At 33.2% G+C, this 18,325-nt stretch overlaps 2 protein-coding genes and 1 pseudogene across 2 annotated transcripts; all 3 read left to right on the forward strand.

Annotated features, from left to right (window-relative positions):
* The first annotated feature begins 4,656 nt into the window (after nt 1–4,656).
* LOC105172705 (CBS domain-containing protein CBSX1, chloroplastic) lies at nt 4,657–7,788 on the forward strand. The gene is made up of 8 exons (XM_011094250.3): nt 4,657–5,048; nt 5,291–5,378; nt 5,453–5,517; nt 5,641–5,689; nt 5,962–6,017; nt 6,757–6,872; nt 7,191–7,248; nt 7,335–7,788. The coding sequence occupies exons 1-8, from the start codon at nt 4,824–4,826 to the stop codon at nt 7,401–7,403; spliced, it is 726 nt and encodes a 241-aa protein (XP_011092552.1). The 5' UTR covers nt 4,657–4,823; the 3' UTR covers nt 7,404–7,788.
* A 3,934-nt stretch (nt 7,789–11,722) lies between these two features.
* Nucleotides 11,723–13,339, forward strand: LOC105172704 (scopoletin glucosyltransferase-like; annotated as a pseudogene).
* Nucleotides 13,340–14,530: 1,191 nt separating this feature from the next.
* On the forward strand, nt 14,531–17,812 carry LOC105172703 (elicitor-responsive protein 1). The gene is made up of 7 exons (XM_011094248.3): nt 14,531–14,825; nt 15,319–15,423; nt 15,522–15,648; nt 15,740–15,811; nt 16,701–16,746; nt 16,845–17,124; nt 17,502–17,812. The coding sequence occupies exons 1-7, from the start codon at nt 14,786–14,788 to the stop codon at nt 17,528–17,530; spliced, it is 699 nt and encodes a 232-aa protein (XP_011092550.1). The 5' UTR covers nt 14,531–14,785; the 3' UTR covers nt 17,531–17,812.
* Nucleotides 17,813–18,325: the final 513 nt, after the last annotated feature.

Genomic DNA, 18,325 nt, shown 5'->3' on the forward strand with positions numbered 1-18,325 from the left:
TTTTAGGGCGGCGTTATTTATAATGGGCCGGGGTATAGGGGATTAGATGTGCACACTCAAACCCTAGATAATCTCTGATACGAGATGCGCTCCGTCGGATCAGTCGGATTGGGCCCCAATTGGATTTCAGAGGTGACGTGTTCAGAGATAAACGTCCTTTTCTCTATTGGCTGGAAATTTAAATCCGGACTCTGCAGTAGACAAACGTGCAACGGTTTATACATTCGGCAAAGCAAGAGTGCAATGTCTAAATTTATTTTTTTTTCCATATAGAGTCCAAGGGTGTTTGGCTAATCTTATAAGTTTTTCATAATATCTTTTAACATATTTAAGAGCTTTTAAATTTTAAATATTTATTCAATTATTTATTTTTTAATTTATAAAATTTTAAAATAAAAATATTTTTGAATCTTATAGATTATTTATAAAAAATATTAACTTTTTCAATTTTTTGTATAACATTTTATAAGTTATATAAAATTAATATATCATAAGACTAAAATATTTTTATTCATACACTTACACACACTCTCTCAACCAATCCACTCTCTCTCTCTCTCTCACTCTCACACACACACAAATATACACACTCTTTTTAGAATTTAAAGAAGTTTTTTACTATTTAATTTTTTTTCTAATATTTAAAAAAGAGAAAATATTTTATTATCTACTAATAAAATATTATAATTGAATAGAAATAAAATCGATATTGATATTATATTTATTGAAAAATATTATTCAATTCATTATAAATTATACGACTAAAAATAATTAGTGCATATCAATTATATATCTATATTAATATTCGACTAGCATGAGTGCACATATATATTATTTTTATTCAAAAATTTAGGTAATAATTTATCTTTTTTTTTTTGTTATTGTAAAAAGATTATCTATTTGATGCGTTCAAAAAACGTACGGGTCCAATTGATATAAACTATGTTCAGAGGTTAGACAAAAGCAAATGCCAATTCTGAAGGGGGACCTGCAAAAAAGGCGTTAGTATTCCGATGCCCAAGTTAGTATTGAATTTAGGAGAAAAATAATCGTAAGAAATAAAATATAATAAAAAAATCGTGATAGAGTAAGCAATTTTGTGACAGAAATCATGCTAAAAATGCAAATTCGAATGTTAAAGCAAGAATAGAGAGTGGTTTTCCAAATTTTAGAGGATGTCTATCTTAGTGGACTGAAAGTGTCCCTCTTGGTGGACGGAAGATGGAGTCCCTATTGGAGGAGTAAAGAGGGCGTCCTTGTTGGAGGACGGAAGGCGTCCCTACTGGAGGATTGAAGGCGTCCCTGTTGGAGGACTAAAGGTGTCCCTCTTAGAGGATTGAAGAAGGCGTCCCTCTTCGTGGACCAAAGGTGTCCCTCTTGAGGGATGCTGAAATGAGAAGTTAAAATAACAATAAAAATGTCGTGAGTAAAATACGACAAAAACATGAGTTGAGAGTTGCAGTGAAATAGCAAGACAATTTTCAGCTTTTTGAAGAGGGTTGCAGGTATCTGTATTAAGGGATGCTTCCTGTACTTATAGAGAATGAGTCCCTCTTCACAAGAACTTTGGGGTGACCTGCACTTTCAAGAAAGAAGGCGAAAATCCAGGGATAAACCACAATCTTATCTCCTCCTTGACTTGAACAACACGTATTCGATTGGAGGAGGACTCCTTTTACATAAGAACTCCTACTTCTATAAGGAGTCCAGCTTTTTTAGGGCGTCTCCCTTCCCCCAAGGCTGGGCTTGGAAAGCAAGCCTCTTATCAAGTCTTCTTCTTGGGCCGATCTTAGTGTACTGGGTTTCCCTCTTGGTTTGAGCCTGATAATTTTTCAATGGATTATCTTCATCATGGATTGATGGGCTTGGCTTAAGCTTTAGATCTCTTCATGAGCCAAATGGAAGGGGATGCCTTCAACCTCCTCCTTTTGTCAATCTGTTTTATGAGGGGCATCCGCCAAGGCCGCCTGCCTGTCTGTTTTTTAGGCGGTACCTGCTAAGGCCGCTCGCCTGTCTGCTTTCTAAGGGGCACCCGCCAAAGACTCTTGCCAAATCCTCTTGGGCCTCTTAAAATTTTACTGCCCTTTCAATTTTTTTTCTTATTTTTAGATCATTCAGGCCTCTTTAGGCCAATCTATTTTTATGCATGTCACTTTTTCTAAGTAAGCTTATGCCACTAACGTTTTTTTTGCAGGAATTCAAAACAAATGAAAAAAAAAACTCCCTCTTCGGGTCTCACCTCTGAAAATGACTACTCTAATAAATGTCGAAATTTTCACTTATTAGAGTGGGGGTTATTGATGTGTATAAAAATAAGTTGTCCCAAAGATGTCCAATCAGCCCAAAAAAGAAGAAAAAAACGAAAGGCCTATGATACTCTTGGGATGTCTAGGACAACCATAATGCTCCCAAGAGGCCAAGGATGTCTCGGCCCATAGTCTAACTAGGTAAGCCCAGATAACCCAAGAAGAAAGGAGGAGGTCCAGGATATCCCCTGGCTTGAACCATGGTTAAAGCCCGACAAAATATTCGAATCTACACACATGACAACCCAAACTCCATCGTGTCATCCAGTTGGCCTAGGTGTCAGTAACACTCTCGGACCATATCAGCCCTAGGAGTCCCACGTAAGCAAGGAGGGATTCCCTAGTAGCTGGGATTCCTTATAGGTGAGGGGTATCCCAAGATAAAGAGGATTTCTATTAAAGCACTCTTAGTTACGGATAAGGATGATTTATCTCTTATTCTATTCATTCCAACCAACTCTCGCAAGATTCTCGTGAGTGGGATACACCCCCTACAGACAGGGGTACTCCTCCTATAAATACAAGGGTACACCTCTCTGACTCTCTAACAATTCTTTAAAGACCCTACAAGCACATTATAATGTGTTTTTGTTCTTTTCATCAATTTTATTCACCATATCTCGATTTTCAATCATATTTGTTTACTTTTTTACTTTATTCAACCTCAAATCTAATACTAATATGGGAGTCGCAGTGCTAATGCTTTTTTTATAGGTCCCATTCAGACCGCATATGCATTTAGTCTAAATCCATTAGACCCGTGCATTTTTTGAACGCATTATATTATTATTTTTTAGGATATTTTTGATAAATATTAATTTTTTGACAAAAAAGTGGCCGAAATTTTTTCGGAAAAACAATATTGATTTTCTTTTTCAGAAATATTTAAAAATTAATTAAAATTGTAGGAAGTAAAATAAAAATAAGCCGTGAACTTTACAAATATGCAATAACAAAAAGAAAAGAGTACGGCTTGATTTTTTCCAAGTGTGGGGGGAGTACAGCTTTATATGTTACAACTGTTTTTCAAATATATCAACAGCTGCACGTTAATCGACAACCACTCGTTTTAGCCACCGCGCCATAACTTTGCGGGTCCAAACGTCCACAAAATCGTCGCCGATCCCCACCAATTGCATGGAATAAACTGGGGCGTGTTTGGTTGGTGCGACCAAAAGCTGGATAAAAATTTGTCAAAAGAAGGGTTAGAAGTAAATAATGCTTTACTAAAAGGATTTTGCACTAATGCTGATAATTTTAAATTTAGAAAATATTTGGAAATAATTGATAATATAAATACTCGTATTTAGCATCACACCCATACATATATAAGTTTTTGCAATAACTTATACTTCGATATTGAAAATAAATTATAAAAAAAATATAAATTACGCAGTAATAAAAGTTGGGAGTGTTTAAAAATAAAAATAAAAAATAAAAAAAGTTTGAAGTTTAAGTGTTTGAAAAAATAACTTATTATTTATAATTGTACTAATAAGCAACAGAAATTAATAGGAAGTTGCAGTATTTTAGTTTAGATTAAGGGCAAATCACACTTACCTCCCCTGATATTTGATATAACTATAAATGCCTCTTCATTGTTTGAAATATTCCCTTAATTTCAACATCCATATAACAACGAGCCCATTCCGTTATATTTTCATTTAAATTTTATGTTGATCTGAACAAATGTCCTTTTGCATTATAAATTAAAATTTTATATATTTTATAAATTTTTTTAAAATATTTTTATGAACTAATATTTCCTATGAAATATTTATTTTACCCACCCTAATCTTTTTATATTTTTCAAATACTCTTTTTATTTTTTAAAAAATTTCAATAAGCGTAGAATAGTAATATTCACTTCACTATGGGCTACATAATTATTCTTCATTTTAGGGGGTATGTATAATTTTTCAAACAACGAGTGATATTCATAATTATACCAGACCTCAGAGGAGATAGGTGTAATTTATCCTTAAATTAACTTAATTAAGCAGTTCAAAGACATAAATCATAGTAAAATTACACTTTTTTTTAATATATCTTCAACATTAAATTGATAAGCGTTTTTTTGAACATTTGCAAACACACACATAGTATAGTAGTATACACTCCACTATTAATTCAATATCTATTTAAAATTAATAAAAGAATATAATGAAATAAATTTTAATAAAAAATATAATTATACAAAATCAATTACATGTAATTAGAGTATGGACATCTATTGGCGTCGAGAAAGAGTAAAGGGAAGTTGTAATTATTACGTAATTGATCCGAGTTAGACCAAACGCGTCCTAATCATCTCACGGAGCACCGACCTTGCTGGCGTTTCCTTAACAAGAAAAGTGTGACAGAATACTCTCCACACACAAAAATCAACCGTTCAAACACACACACAGACTTCGTCCGGAACGTGAAATATCTTAATTTTCTTTTATATCTCTCTCACTTCCACTTGAATCGTCGTTTCTTGCTTTTCACTTTTTTCACACGCATCTCACCGCGCCCATGGACTCGGTTCTTTTCGCCGATTTTCATGCCGTTTTTCCACGTTCAGGGGTAATTTCCACCGGCAATAGCTCCAGTTTACCCTGCATCTTCACGTACTATGGCCTGAAGCCTGCCGTTAGCTGTAGTGCTTCCTCCGGCCGAAGGCGGCGCCGTCGATTTTCTGAATTTCGAAGGCTGGATGCTGCTCCGTTCGCCGCCGCCGGCACCACCAATTCTGTTCCCGTGAGTAATCAGTGTTTCTCTCTCTAAATCTTAGAATACTGCGATATTTTTTTTCTGTGTGTAATTGGTAAAGATAACAATTGTCGAGCATATAATGTGGTTGATGTTGGAGGAATATACGTGTGAGTTAGAGTAGTTGGAACATACGGACAGTGTGACTTGGATATTTTCCTTTGCTCTTTTGTAAATGAAATCTTAGGTGGTGTCCGGCCATCCTAAAATTGTATATTGTTACCTTACAGCCAAGAGAAGGAATCTATACCGTGGGTGATTTCATGACAACAAAAGAGCATCTGCACGTGGTAAAACCTACAACTACTGTTGATGAAGGTATTTGCTGAATGTTTGTTTGTTATAAATTTCTCAATCCATTTAATTGCAACTTATGAATTATATATGCACAGCTCTGGAGACTCTTGTTGAGAAAAGAATTACTGGATTTCCTGTGGTTGATGATGATTGGAAGTTGGTAATGTTCCATTTCCTGTATGGTTGTCTTTTGCATTGAAGAGCAGCTGCATTTTTCTGGTAGTATTTTGTAGATTAGCTATTTTTCTTTATAAATTTTGACAAGTAAGATATCTTGCTGCAGGTCGGTGTTGTTTCTGACTATGATTTGTTGGCACTTGACTCTATCTCAGGTATTATTGAAGTTGTGAAACTATAATATCTTTTAGGTTTTTGCTAAACTATGCACAAATTATAATTGGCAGAGATACGTCAGGTTTTCATGTAGTTTAGGACAGCATAGGAAAACTGTTTGTGGGTATTTTAGATTAACCATTGTTCATTAATTGTGTTGTGTGTTTTCTTTTCTGTTCACTGCTTTTTTCGGGGTAAATTGGTATTGACATTTCAGTACCTTACTTAAGGGGTTATGTCTGATTATGTTATCTTCTCATCTCAAACTTAGGTGGTGGTCAGGAACAGGAAACAAGTATATTTCCGGTTGTAGATAGCTCTTGGAAAGTATGTATTACTCTTCTTTCTGTGTTTGAACTATGTATTCTTTGAATGATAAGAATCATTTTATTTTCTTGTGGAGACCTCTTAGTATGAGTTTCCTTTTGATGTATAATGCATAAGATTGCTATCTGACACTCCAGATCAACAAAGCATGTTTTTCAGTTCTCTGCTTTACTCCTGCTTTATCATATTTAAGGAAAACGACGACTATAGTTTTCCTTCTTTTTGTACTCGATTCCCTGATATACATTTACTTCTAATTAATTTCTAAAGGGAAAGTAATATTCTAGTGTAAATGGGATGGATTTTGAAGTATTTAGTGAAGTTGCAGCATAGGATAAAATAATTTAGTGTTTTTTATATTTTATATTATATTACATGGTGGAAGTGCTTCTCTTTTTTCATTTTGCCTCAAAAAAATGGTCTATATTTTTTGGTTCTTGACATGTTCTAAGAGCTATGATGTGTGCATGAATATACTTGTCAGTCGTTTATGAAAAGACAGATAATATCATTCTTCTGGATATCACTTACTAATAGCATGTGATGCCATAATCGAGATATTCTTTTATAGAAGTAACAAAGTGTCTGCTCTTTGAACTTCATTCTCCATGTACTTATTATATACTGAATTGGATATGATGTGAGAATCAAGTCAGGCCATCCTGGATAATTTTGAGTTGAGTGATTAGATGTGTTCTCTATTACTTCCATCAGTATTTTGAAATTATATCTGTTGCAGACATTTAATGAAATTCAGAAGCTACTCAGCAAAACTAATGGGAAGGTTGTTGGTGACCTTATGACTCCTGCTCCCCTTGTTGTGCGTGAGAACACCAATCTTGAGGATGTTGTGAGGTATTTGAGCTTTTTCTTCCAAACTGAGTACTAGTCTATTCATTCATTGGGAGAATAAGGATAGAAAGGTGGCATGCTGATAATGGCGAAGGAGAAAAATATTTATTATACTACTATTTAAAAGGGAAGTGCCTTTACTGAAAATTTGGTCAATTAGAAATTGCGTTAATTGATATCATGATGTCGGCTATTATCTCTCCTTGTTTTCTAACTTTTGGGTAGGAAGAGGATCTAGGAAGGAAGGAATATCTTTAGTTGGAAAGTGGACTTGAATTGATCCACAATCTTTGATTCAAAGTATTGTTGATTCTGATGTAGGTTATTGCTTCAAACAAAGTACCGCCGTTTACCAGTTGTAGATGGTGAAGGAAAGCTGGTAATTTGATTCTACTTCATTTTCTGCATCTCTGATGCAGTTATCCGGAGAAGTAATCTTACAGTTTGCTGTTTCCCATTTGTTAGATTGGTATTATTACAAGGGGTGACGTTGTTAGGGGTGCTCTCCAGATAAAGCAGGATGCTGAAATGTGATCGATCCTTATCAGTACTGGCTATCTGCATTGGGTGAAAATCATGTGATTCTCTGGCTATTCTAGCTACTATTAGCATCACTTGGTGGAAAATATTTCCAGCTTGGTAGAGTCAAGGTCCCTTTTAAGCAATCACAATGTGTGGAGGCATGGTATTGACCATGCCCCATAACTGAGTAGTCATTCTTGTGCTGCTTCTGCCCTGTAAATTTTTGCATTCATGTTTACTGGTTGGCAGTAGTTAGAATCTAAGTATAGTTGAGATTGGAGATTAATAGGGAAACTGTCTATATTTCATTGTCTTTCTGTGGCCCTTAGAGCTGTTGTAAGAACAAATTTGTGGGTATAATGGTGTGATTTGAAGAGATTTTATGTTCAAACAAGAAGTCAATTGTACTTATTATTGTGCAGTTATAATGTGAACTGTACTGGAATCAGGAAAACTGGGAAATGTCCATATAGATTTTTTCAGAAAATTAATGCCTTGTATTATCAAAATTTTTCAGTATAACTTGTTCGGCCCTTTATAAATAATTACACTACTGCTTAGTTGTCTGATGTGAATAGCATTGGCGAAAACTGCAAGCTCTGCCACCAACTCCAAGAAGATTCTGCCGGCACCATGGATCTATTAGCTTTTCTGGAAATGCACCTGCCGTTCTGGTAAGCACTTCACCACCTGGAAAACTGCCTAGTATATTAGGAGAAATACCATTTAATATATGTGAATTATAAATATTTGTGTTATTACTTTATTTTGTTGCAGTGGTGATGGGTTTAGATGTGTAGGTTGTCCTTATAATTTTTTTGTTATCAGCACGATATTGTATCCATCTCTATAGATTATATATGGTCCTGTTCAGTGTTTACTACACAATAGCTGTTCATAGAAAAGCCATTAAAATTATTCAGGCAAGCCTTTCAAAGAGAAGGAAATGGAAAAGTCATTTAATCCTTACTGAAACCTCATGGTACAGAAAATCAATCGCATAATTTACCCTTAAATTGAGGTATGTTATGAGTCTGAGTGTATAAATCTAAGAGTAAACAGTGTGCAGCCGTATCAAAGTAGGTTACACGATGCTACAATGTCAAGTGAGCCAAGCATAATCAGTTCTAGCTTCATTACTCAAGTATATATGAGTTAATGATTGTTTGAAATGATGTCATTATCAATTGGTTTTTCCTTTATTTAAATCCTATTACATTTTTTATTTCATTTATGGTATATAGTATCTTTACTTCTTTTATTAAAGAAAATAGATAATATAATCTTTGCATATATGATGTCTATATATTAAATAAAATAAACTATAAAATAAAATTTAGAATAGAAAATTCAATACAAGAAACAACTCCTTTTTACTTTGGAGACACAACATGTTGCAGTTGTTGCTCATTTATTAAACTCCCAACTGCTCATAATTTGTAAATTTCACCATTTAAGCAAATTTGGGTAGACATGGAGCCTCACCCTACTGGCATCTACACAGCTCTTTCCACCGGGCGTGGACTTTTTTTTTTTTTTTTTCGATTATTACACCGCCTTTTCGTAATTACATAGAATCTATGTGATTTTTGAAATTATATTCCGTACCTACTATGTTTGTTTCTATTAATAAATGAAATTCTCTAATAGTTAAATTCACGAAATTTATGATATTGGCAAAAAATTGAATGAAAATTTATATTTATTCTCAATTAATTTATTACAAATTAAATAAATTTATTTTAATCAAATTATCCTTATAAGAGGTGACTAGAATTATCTCTTCACATGTATTACCAAAAGTGAATCTTACTGATTCACTAGTCGGGATGGCGAAATGAACCAGAAATCAATTCATCTATTTTGAGAAGTCACGAACAAGTGCTACGACTGAAATAGAGATTGCAAGAGTAAATATTTACCCGCGAAAACTTTCTTTTTTTTGAATTGGTAAACTTGGATAAAGGACAAGAATAAATCCATCAAGGTAATTATAAATTTTTGTTTAATTTTTTTTTGTTAATATCATTAAATTTTGACTAATTGAAAATTTTATTTATTAAACAAAAACAAGTTCGAAAATATTATATGTATTTTTTCAAATAATAAAAAATTTATATAAAATTACTTCAAATATGTATCAAGAAAGAACGGTATAATTATCACTATTGACATTTCATCATGACATATAAACCCATTGTTAGAACTTGCAAGCCTCAACGCTCCCCCACGAACCACTTTCCACTCCAATTTCAGTCTTATCATTATTTTTCTTTTGGGTAAAATACACTTTGCCTCCTAAATTATTTTTAATGTAATATTTATTTTTTTAAATTAATAAATATAATACTTGTCCTTTTAGTTTGACCAAAATACCCCTCATACCCTAAAACAATTCAATATATTTTAATATTTTACATATTCATCACTAAATTATTTTTTAATTAAATTTTTAATAAGTGAAATTTTTTTATTGAAAATAGAGTATAAAATAATATATATATATAATAGATGCACAACAAATATAATATAACCAATAATTCATATCTATTTTTTTAAAAAATTGATAAACATAAATGCATAACCAAAAGTTAAACATTTTAAAAAAATTAATAAATATATTTTATCATATTTTCTATAGAAAATATATTGAAAAAAATAATCTACAAATTACTCATTTTTATCTAAAAAATTATAGTTTATATCTTAATTTTATTACTAAATTAATAAAAACTTTTCATGATTTTTTTTTTGTGTATTTATTGTACTCATTCATTACTTAATTTAGAATTTGCGAATATAATAACATTCAAATTATTTAACTCTAATTATATTTTACTTTACTATACATAATGGAAAATATATTTTTTTTCACTTAAGAAAATTCCAAGTAAACTTAAAATAAAAAATTGTTAAAAAAAGAAATTCTTTGAATTATATATATATATAAAATAAGGATAATACTGTCCAAAAATTTAATTATTGATGGTAGCAAAGTGAATTTCTTACCCTTACTACTTTCGGTTGTGCCTTTATAAGTTGCTACCTTTTCAGGTAGTTTATGGGTAAGAAATAAAATTGTAACAACTACTTTTCTGGTGGAGTGTGGAATCGGAAATAACGTCTTTAGTAAGATTGTTATGTATCTTGAAAGATTATACTTCTTTTATTTTGACAGAATTTAACAGATGGAATCATACCTTAAATTTGGAAAATAACATTCATAGTAAGGTTGGTGACTTTTTGCAGGACTGTACATTTCTATTTTCCGGGTCGTTGTTGATTAAGGTAGGATTTGGGTGTTCTTGCACATGAAAAAGGCTCTCAAGTTGAATTTTATGCCAGCGCAAAGCCTCATGAATGGTACTAAAAAGATGTTTCGCTAGCGAGATGAGGGTTAGAGGTGACAAGTCTCCTCTTATACAATTAATATATATGTTGGGAAAAATTCAGGAAAACCTATGTCATAATAGAAATGTACAAAAAACCTCTTATAAAAATTAAAGTATCAATTACCCCCTTGTGATATAAAATAAAGTTTAAAATAATTTCTCTGTATAGAAATTGGGCCACACGCACTTTGACTACGAATTGGCTATGAAAGCACATTTTTTCTTGATATTTTTGTCCTTCTTTTACATTAATATATATAATATTATACATATTTATTATTAACAAAATATTATTTTATATCATAATTATTTATATTATATATATATTTATTAATAATAAAATATTAGTTTATTTAAATTAATTAAGTATTATATTATATATATATAAAAGCGGAAGCGGCTGCATCACGAAACCGCCACCGCTATTGCAGAGGAGGGCGCGGTCGCGCCCTCGCCCTCCTCATCCCTAAGCGACCATCAGAGCGAGGGCAATCGCGTCACCCTCCACTTTCAGGCGACATCAGTCACCCAGATCTAGATGACCGGCTTCGCCCAAGCTTAGGATAGGGGTGGGAAGGGGAAGAGGGAGGAGGTTGGGCGGAGGGGGTTGGGGGAGGGGGAGAAGTTAGGGGGTGGGGGTGGGTTCTGATATTATTTGAAATAATATTTTTTTTGTAAATTATAATTATATAAATTATAAGTATATTTTAATAGTTATAAAAATTATATATATTACAAATTAAAATAATTATATATTAATAGGCCTAGTTTGATCGATTGATTAAGAGGGGTATTTTAGTCATTGTTTTTAAAATAATAGTCTCAAATTGATTAGAAAATGGTGTGATTATTTATTCATAATATAAGAATAATTTTTTATATTAGAAATTTTATAAGGATTTTGATATTTTTATACGACTCCAAAATGAATTTAACCCCGCATCCATACCCACACTTCCCACTCACCTAAGTTTTCTTCCTTGAATTCCGATCACATCTTCAGATCAAACAACTCCTTGTTCAGTTAGGCAGTAGAATGGATAAGCTGCACATCTTCTTTCTTCCACTAATGTGTCACGGCCACATGATCCCGGCAGTCGAAATGGCCAAGCTCTTCGCCTCACGGGGCGTAAAAACCACCTTCGTTACTTCCCCTGGATTTGCTGAACCAATACAAAAAGCTCGAGATTCAGGAACTGATATCGGCCTCAGCACAATCAAATTCCCACCTGAGGGATCAGGATTGCCTGATTATTTCGTGAGCGTTGATCAGATAATGTCGGATGAGCTAATTTCAGACTTTGTCAAAGCAGTGTATTTAATCCAAGAACCTGTCGAGAAACTCATCCAAGAACTCAGGCCTACCTGTCTTGTTGCAGACATGTTCTTGCCATGGACTGTGGACACTGCAGCCAAGTTTGGCATCCCGAGATTGGTTTTCCATGGGACCGGCTACTTATCTCTGTGTGCTTTTGAGCAGATGAATCGACACGAGCCTTTCAAGAACGTGTTGTCTGATTCAGAACCATTTGTCGTGCCTGATCTTCCTCACCAGCTCGAGTTCGTGAGAACACAAGTGGCTGAGTTTGATCTAATGGAAAACGGAAACGACTACAGCAAGTTGGTGAAGCAGATGAGGGAGTCGGATTATAGAAGCTATGGAGTTGTGATTAACAGCTTCTACGAGCTTGAGCCTGATTATGCTGATTATTAAAGGAAGGTTTTGGGGAGGAAGGCGTGGAGTATTGGACCCCTTTTGTTGTGCAATGATGTAGACGAAGCGAAAGCAGAGAGAGGGAAGAAGTCATCAATCGATGCACATGAATGCTTAGCTTGGTTGGCTTCCAAGAAGCCTAATTCGGTGGTTTATGTGTGTTTTGGGAGCAAGGCCAACTTTAGTCGGTCCCAGTTGCATGAAATTGCAGGTGCCTTGAGGCTTCAGGTCAGGATTTCGTTTGGGTCGTAAGGAAAAGCAAGAACGAAGAATGGCTGCCTCAAGGATTTGTGCATAGAACGCAAGGTAGAGGCCTAACCATACAGGGGTGTGCGCCCCAAGTGATGATTCTTAATCATCCAGCTATAGGGGCTTTTGTGACTCACTGTGGGTGGAACTCGACTCTGGAGTGGGTGGAACTCGACTCTGGAGGGAGTTTGTGCTGGCGTGCCTATGGTCACGTGGCCGTCGTTCGCAGAGCAGTTTTTCAACGAAAAGTTGGTGACAGAGGTTTTGAGAATCGGGGCTCCTGTTGGAAATAAAAAGTGGCAACAAGTGGTAAGCGAGGGCGTGGCGGGGGAGGCGTTGGCTAAGGCTGTGCAACTTGTTATGGCAGGAGAATCAGCCTCAAAGATGAGAGCAAAGTGTTACAAAGAAATGGCAAGAAAGGCTGTTGAAGAAGGGGGTTCATCTTACAATGATCTCAGTGCTCTGATACAAGATTTGAGCACCTATAGCCCCCTCCTAGAAAACAACATCATGTAAACTTGACAGTTAAAATGAGTGCAATAAACATGGTATGAACTAGTAGAGTGTTGATGGTTGAAAATTTCAGTTAACTTTTCAGCCTAAATCACCCATTTGTTTGTGTTCTTTTCTTGATTAATCTCTTATGTTGACTTGCTCTTGTGGCTTGAAAGACAAATTTTATTGTACAGTTTAAAAAAAATGATCAATTATATGGCAAGTGTATTGATATACAATTAAAAAAAAGTAACCAATTATATAATAAGTGTACCACACTTGCTCTTTTAAAAAAGAGACATCTGTATCCGCCAAGTCCATTTCCTTAGCGTAGAAGTTGGATCCCCTGGAGGGTGATGAGAATCTCTCTCCAATCACTTCAAAAATTAATTATTATTTTTTTATATTGTACTTAAATCACACTATAAATATATTATTTTATTATGTAATTAATTTAGATTTGAATAAACCAAATTAATTAGAAGTTTCCACACAACACCACTACTCAAAATGGACTGCCGAAATCCCTCTTCCACCTTTGTTTTTCTCACCTACACCACTTCATTTTTACTTAAATTTATATATACATATAATTGTTATATGAATCAAAATATCCGGATGATTTTTGGATAAATTAATTAGTAATATAAGTTCAATTTTATTCTAATACCTACTAATATTTTTTAAAAAAATTGTTTTTATTTTCCAATTAGATTTAGATAAATGTATTATTGATTATCTCTACTCAAATTAATGTTTACTTACTTTTCTAGATAAATTTAGTTATAAAATAATATAAGTTTACTTACACTTGATATATTTTATATGTTTGTACTTATTAATTTATATCTTAAAATTTAAATAAAATAACTTATAATGTTATTCATTTAATTTTTAAAAAATACAATATTCTCATACTCTGACAGAGAGTAACTAAAAAGGTGTTTGGTTAAACTTACAACTCTTCATACTATAATAATAATCAAGAAAAATATTAAATTATTAAAATTTAAAATATTGTATATAGATAATTTTGCTTTGAATGAAAAACGTCAATTATATAGAGAGTAAAAATAAAATATTATTAATATTACGAATGTATTTTTATTTGTTGGGTATTAAAATTAAAAAACTTATAAAATATTTGGAAAAAAAAAGTTGGGGTGAAATTAACTTTTCTAAAGAGTTTATAATTTTCTATTAAAAGAAATTATGAAATAATTTTCATGAGCTCTCAAAAAGCTTTATAAGATATTTTAAAGAGGTTGTAAACTTAATCCAACGTCCTCTAAGTTATACGAAAAATACTCCTAACCCGAGAAAAATGGGCACACGCATAGTTGCAACAGTATTATGCGCGGTGGTTTCCTTGGAACCTCATGAACAGAACGCATCGAAATTCACACTTCACACGCAGAGAGGGTAGAAACGCCATGGGAAAATTCATTCCATAAAGAGATCTAGAGGAAAATAAGAAGAAGACGAAGACGACGAAGCAGAAGAATCAGAATAGAGTAGTTATTCATTCCCCTTTGATTTTCTTCATGTCGATTCCAGTCCAAGGTCAAGTTATTGAGGTTACTGGTAAGTTCTCTTCCTTCTCGAATCTCCATCGACGCTATAAATTTCTGAAAAGGTACAAACTACCAAGTAGAAACTACTTTGATTTTGAAATGAAGATTAAGATTTTCGTCGCATAACATAAATCGCTGAGTTATGTTGTTTGGAGTGAGGTTAAATATTTTTTTTTCGACATTTTGAATACGAAAGTTCAAGTTTCTTACCTTTTCTTTTTTGGTTTACGGATCGAATATTATTTTTCACCATTTTTGTTGCTAAAATACAGTATTCAAACGTAATTTTTGAGTTTTCTTTGTGATATTCAGGTCCATATGAATATACGGTCTTTTGCGTGTGATTAGTTAGTCAGTTCGGATTTTAAAAATTGTGTTTTTTAATTTTATATTAGAATTATTTATTACATCATTTGATATATTTAAAATCAAATATACAGTTGCAATGAGACATTAAAAGAAAAAACACGTGAAAGTATTGTCGTTGTATTTCTGGATTTCAGTTGTTGGCTGTAATCAGTTGAAAAACACGGAATGGATTTCAAAGCAAGATCCCTACGTTTGTCTCGAATACGGCCATACTAAGTACCGTACGAGAACTTGTCAAGGTACGGACGACCCCCGTATCTCCATTCGTACAAACACCTGGATGATCCGGGCGCAGTTCAATCTATTGATTTATTTTGTATAATTTTGAATTTTGCAGATGGAGGAAAAAACCCTAATTTTCAAGAGAGATTCGTGTTTACTTTGAGAGAGGGAATGGTGGAGTGCGTTGTTGAAGTCTGGAACAGCAATAGGCTTTCAGTCGACGATTTCATTGGCGGAGGAAGGTAGGTTCCCAATTCATTCAATTATTTTAATTAATTAATTTATAATCTAAATCTAAGAGTTGTGTTGATATATACACCGAAATTTGGATAGGATTCAACTTATGAAAGCTCCATCTCAAGGTGTTGACGATGGTTTGTGGCCCCTTATGGACAAAAAAGGCAGGTACGAATACCATACCCATCACAAACTTAAATTTTGTTAAAAAGTATTTTACAATATGTTAATATTAAATTATTTTTTTTTTTAATACTTTAAGTTTTTAAATGAAATTAAAGAAAAGCTTTTACATGCAGTATTTGATCGTGGAGGCACGATTATATCGTTATTTAATAAAATCGTACCAGTCAATATTTTAAAAATTAAATCAGATAAATTGACGAGCTATCAATTTAATCGATTGAATCGAATTAAAAAAATAGATGGAGCCAGTCTATAGTATAGACCCATATGTAATACATTATATAGTTTATTTTCTTTTAACTTATTAACTACAAGTGGAAAAGGAAAGAGGCTAAAAACAATTGCAGTACTTGGAAGAGGGATATGGCGAAAGGCAGTGAGCTATGCATCTCACCTGTTGATCGGGCGATCTGCGACCGATTTTAAAAGATTTTGATCGATTCCCCCCATTATTCAAGATTTTGATTTGTTTTGTCAAACTTGAATTGGGAGAGGGGTCGATTTCTGATCAGATCGATCAAATCGGTCTATCCGATCCAATTTAAATAATCATAATTCCAATTGTCCCTGCAATTAGTGCACAACTCACTATATTATGTACGTTGACATAGGTCATGGATCTCCCTCGGAAATTAAGATACATTGCAAAATAAAAATTTCTTAGAAAAAGTTACATTATAATCCATGCAGTCATGTTTAGTACTACAAACTTCTTATAATTACCACATTTTAGAGAGTATTACTATAAGTATTCCTAAAAATTACCAATAGATGTTTCAACCTAAATTTACAAATGAGAGCAATCAAACAGAGGTTTCAACTGGTGAAAAATGTCAGACATCACGTGACCCGTGCGTGTTCTTGTCTGCAGGCCTGCTGGAGAAGTTCGAATAATGATGCGCAATGTTACTGGCAATGTGAGCTACCACCAACTCCCTGACTATATTATTTTGTTCTAAAAATGATTTTGTCATTATCATAGTGCGACTTTATAAGCAAATTATGGCTTTTTCAGAACGCTGCAGGGGTTGGAGGTGTAGGCATGCATGGTCCATCTGCTCCAGCATTTACGGGTGCACCACCGCTCTACTCACCACCTCCGCCATTTTCTCAATGGGGCCCATCCGCAGGCGCTCCGCCGGGCTACCATCCGCCGTCTGTTAATAGTTACCAGTCCTTCCCTTCAAATCCTCCGGCATATCCTAATAATTCGCCTGGATATCCTCCTTATGCTGGCGGGTTTGCACCCCCGCCGGGACCGTATCCGCCGCAAAACGCATACCATTATCCTCCTGGTAAGAGTTTCGGGCATGTAGCTTTTCCACTTCTTCTTCATGGTACGATGGTTTAAATAATCATTTGAAAAAGGAAAAAGAAAAGAAAATATTTTGGCTAGTTAATTATTAATTAATAATATTCACTAAGTTTTTTTTTTTTTTAAAAACATTGACTGTTAAATATGATTTTTGTATGTTTTTTTAAAACAAATTATTCAAAAAAAAATCTTTAAAGAGTTTTTTCAATAATGTTTGTGATATCAATACAGCAACTGCGAAATAAGAGGATCTTTTCAACAAAATATTTAAATTAATAAATATTTTAATAATATAATTCAAACATAAAATGAATACGATACATTTAAATACACAAACATTAATTAACTGCACTGCAGGTTCATCATATCCTCCTCATCCCTATTAAGATTTAAGACACGCTTGGTTGATGATACCCTCCGTCGGTGGAGAAAAAGCACTCAACTGAACTGAACGTTCTCTGCAACCCATGCTTGCTAGTTGTACTTCTTCAATTCTTTGTTGTACGTTTCTGTAGCGTCTGATGATCTTTTTTCAATCATCATTTCTTTCTACTGCCGAAACTGTTTGTAGAATTAGGGAAAAGGATAAATGATTTTTATTTTTTTCATTAGTTGGTCCGTTCCGGTGATTGTATATTGAATATATAAGATAATAGATTTTGGAACAACTCATTTTGTGTCGTATTTTCAATGTACAAATTCTCCTTTGTGCATCATTCACCAAACTGGGTTGCTCATGTTTTGCTGGAAAATATTTAACTCAAATCAAATTTGTTCAAATCATAATCGATAATGTAAGTTCAGATTTTACCTAAATTCTAAAACTAACATTATTTTTAAAGTTAGTGAAGAACCTAAATAATTACACTGAAATTAAAAGTTATAAAGTATAACTTTTTATAAAAACATGATTTTCATGAAATTTAATCATAAAAATAATTACTGAAATATGGGCCAAACAATGCAATGACTTGTTTAATGGCAGAGCCAAATGAGCACTTAACTGCCTGCAAAGTTTTTTTTTTTATTAAACAAAGATAACTATTATTAATTGATAAATTAATTACAACCATTCATATTGAATATTAATATTTAATAAAGGCCATTACAATAATAATACTTTCATCAATAATATCAAATACATTAAATTTAACCAATATATACTATTACAATAAAAACAA

The sequence above is a fragment of the Sesamum indicum genome, linkage group LG10 (assembly GCF_026168435.1).
Source record: "Sesamum indicum cultivar Baizhima isolate 11 linkage group LG10, ASM2616843v1, whole genome shotgun sequence".
Lineage (NCBI taxonomy): Eukaryota > Viridiplantae > Streptophyta > Magnoliopsida > Lamiales > Pedaliaceae > Sesamum > Sesamum indicum.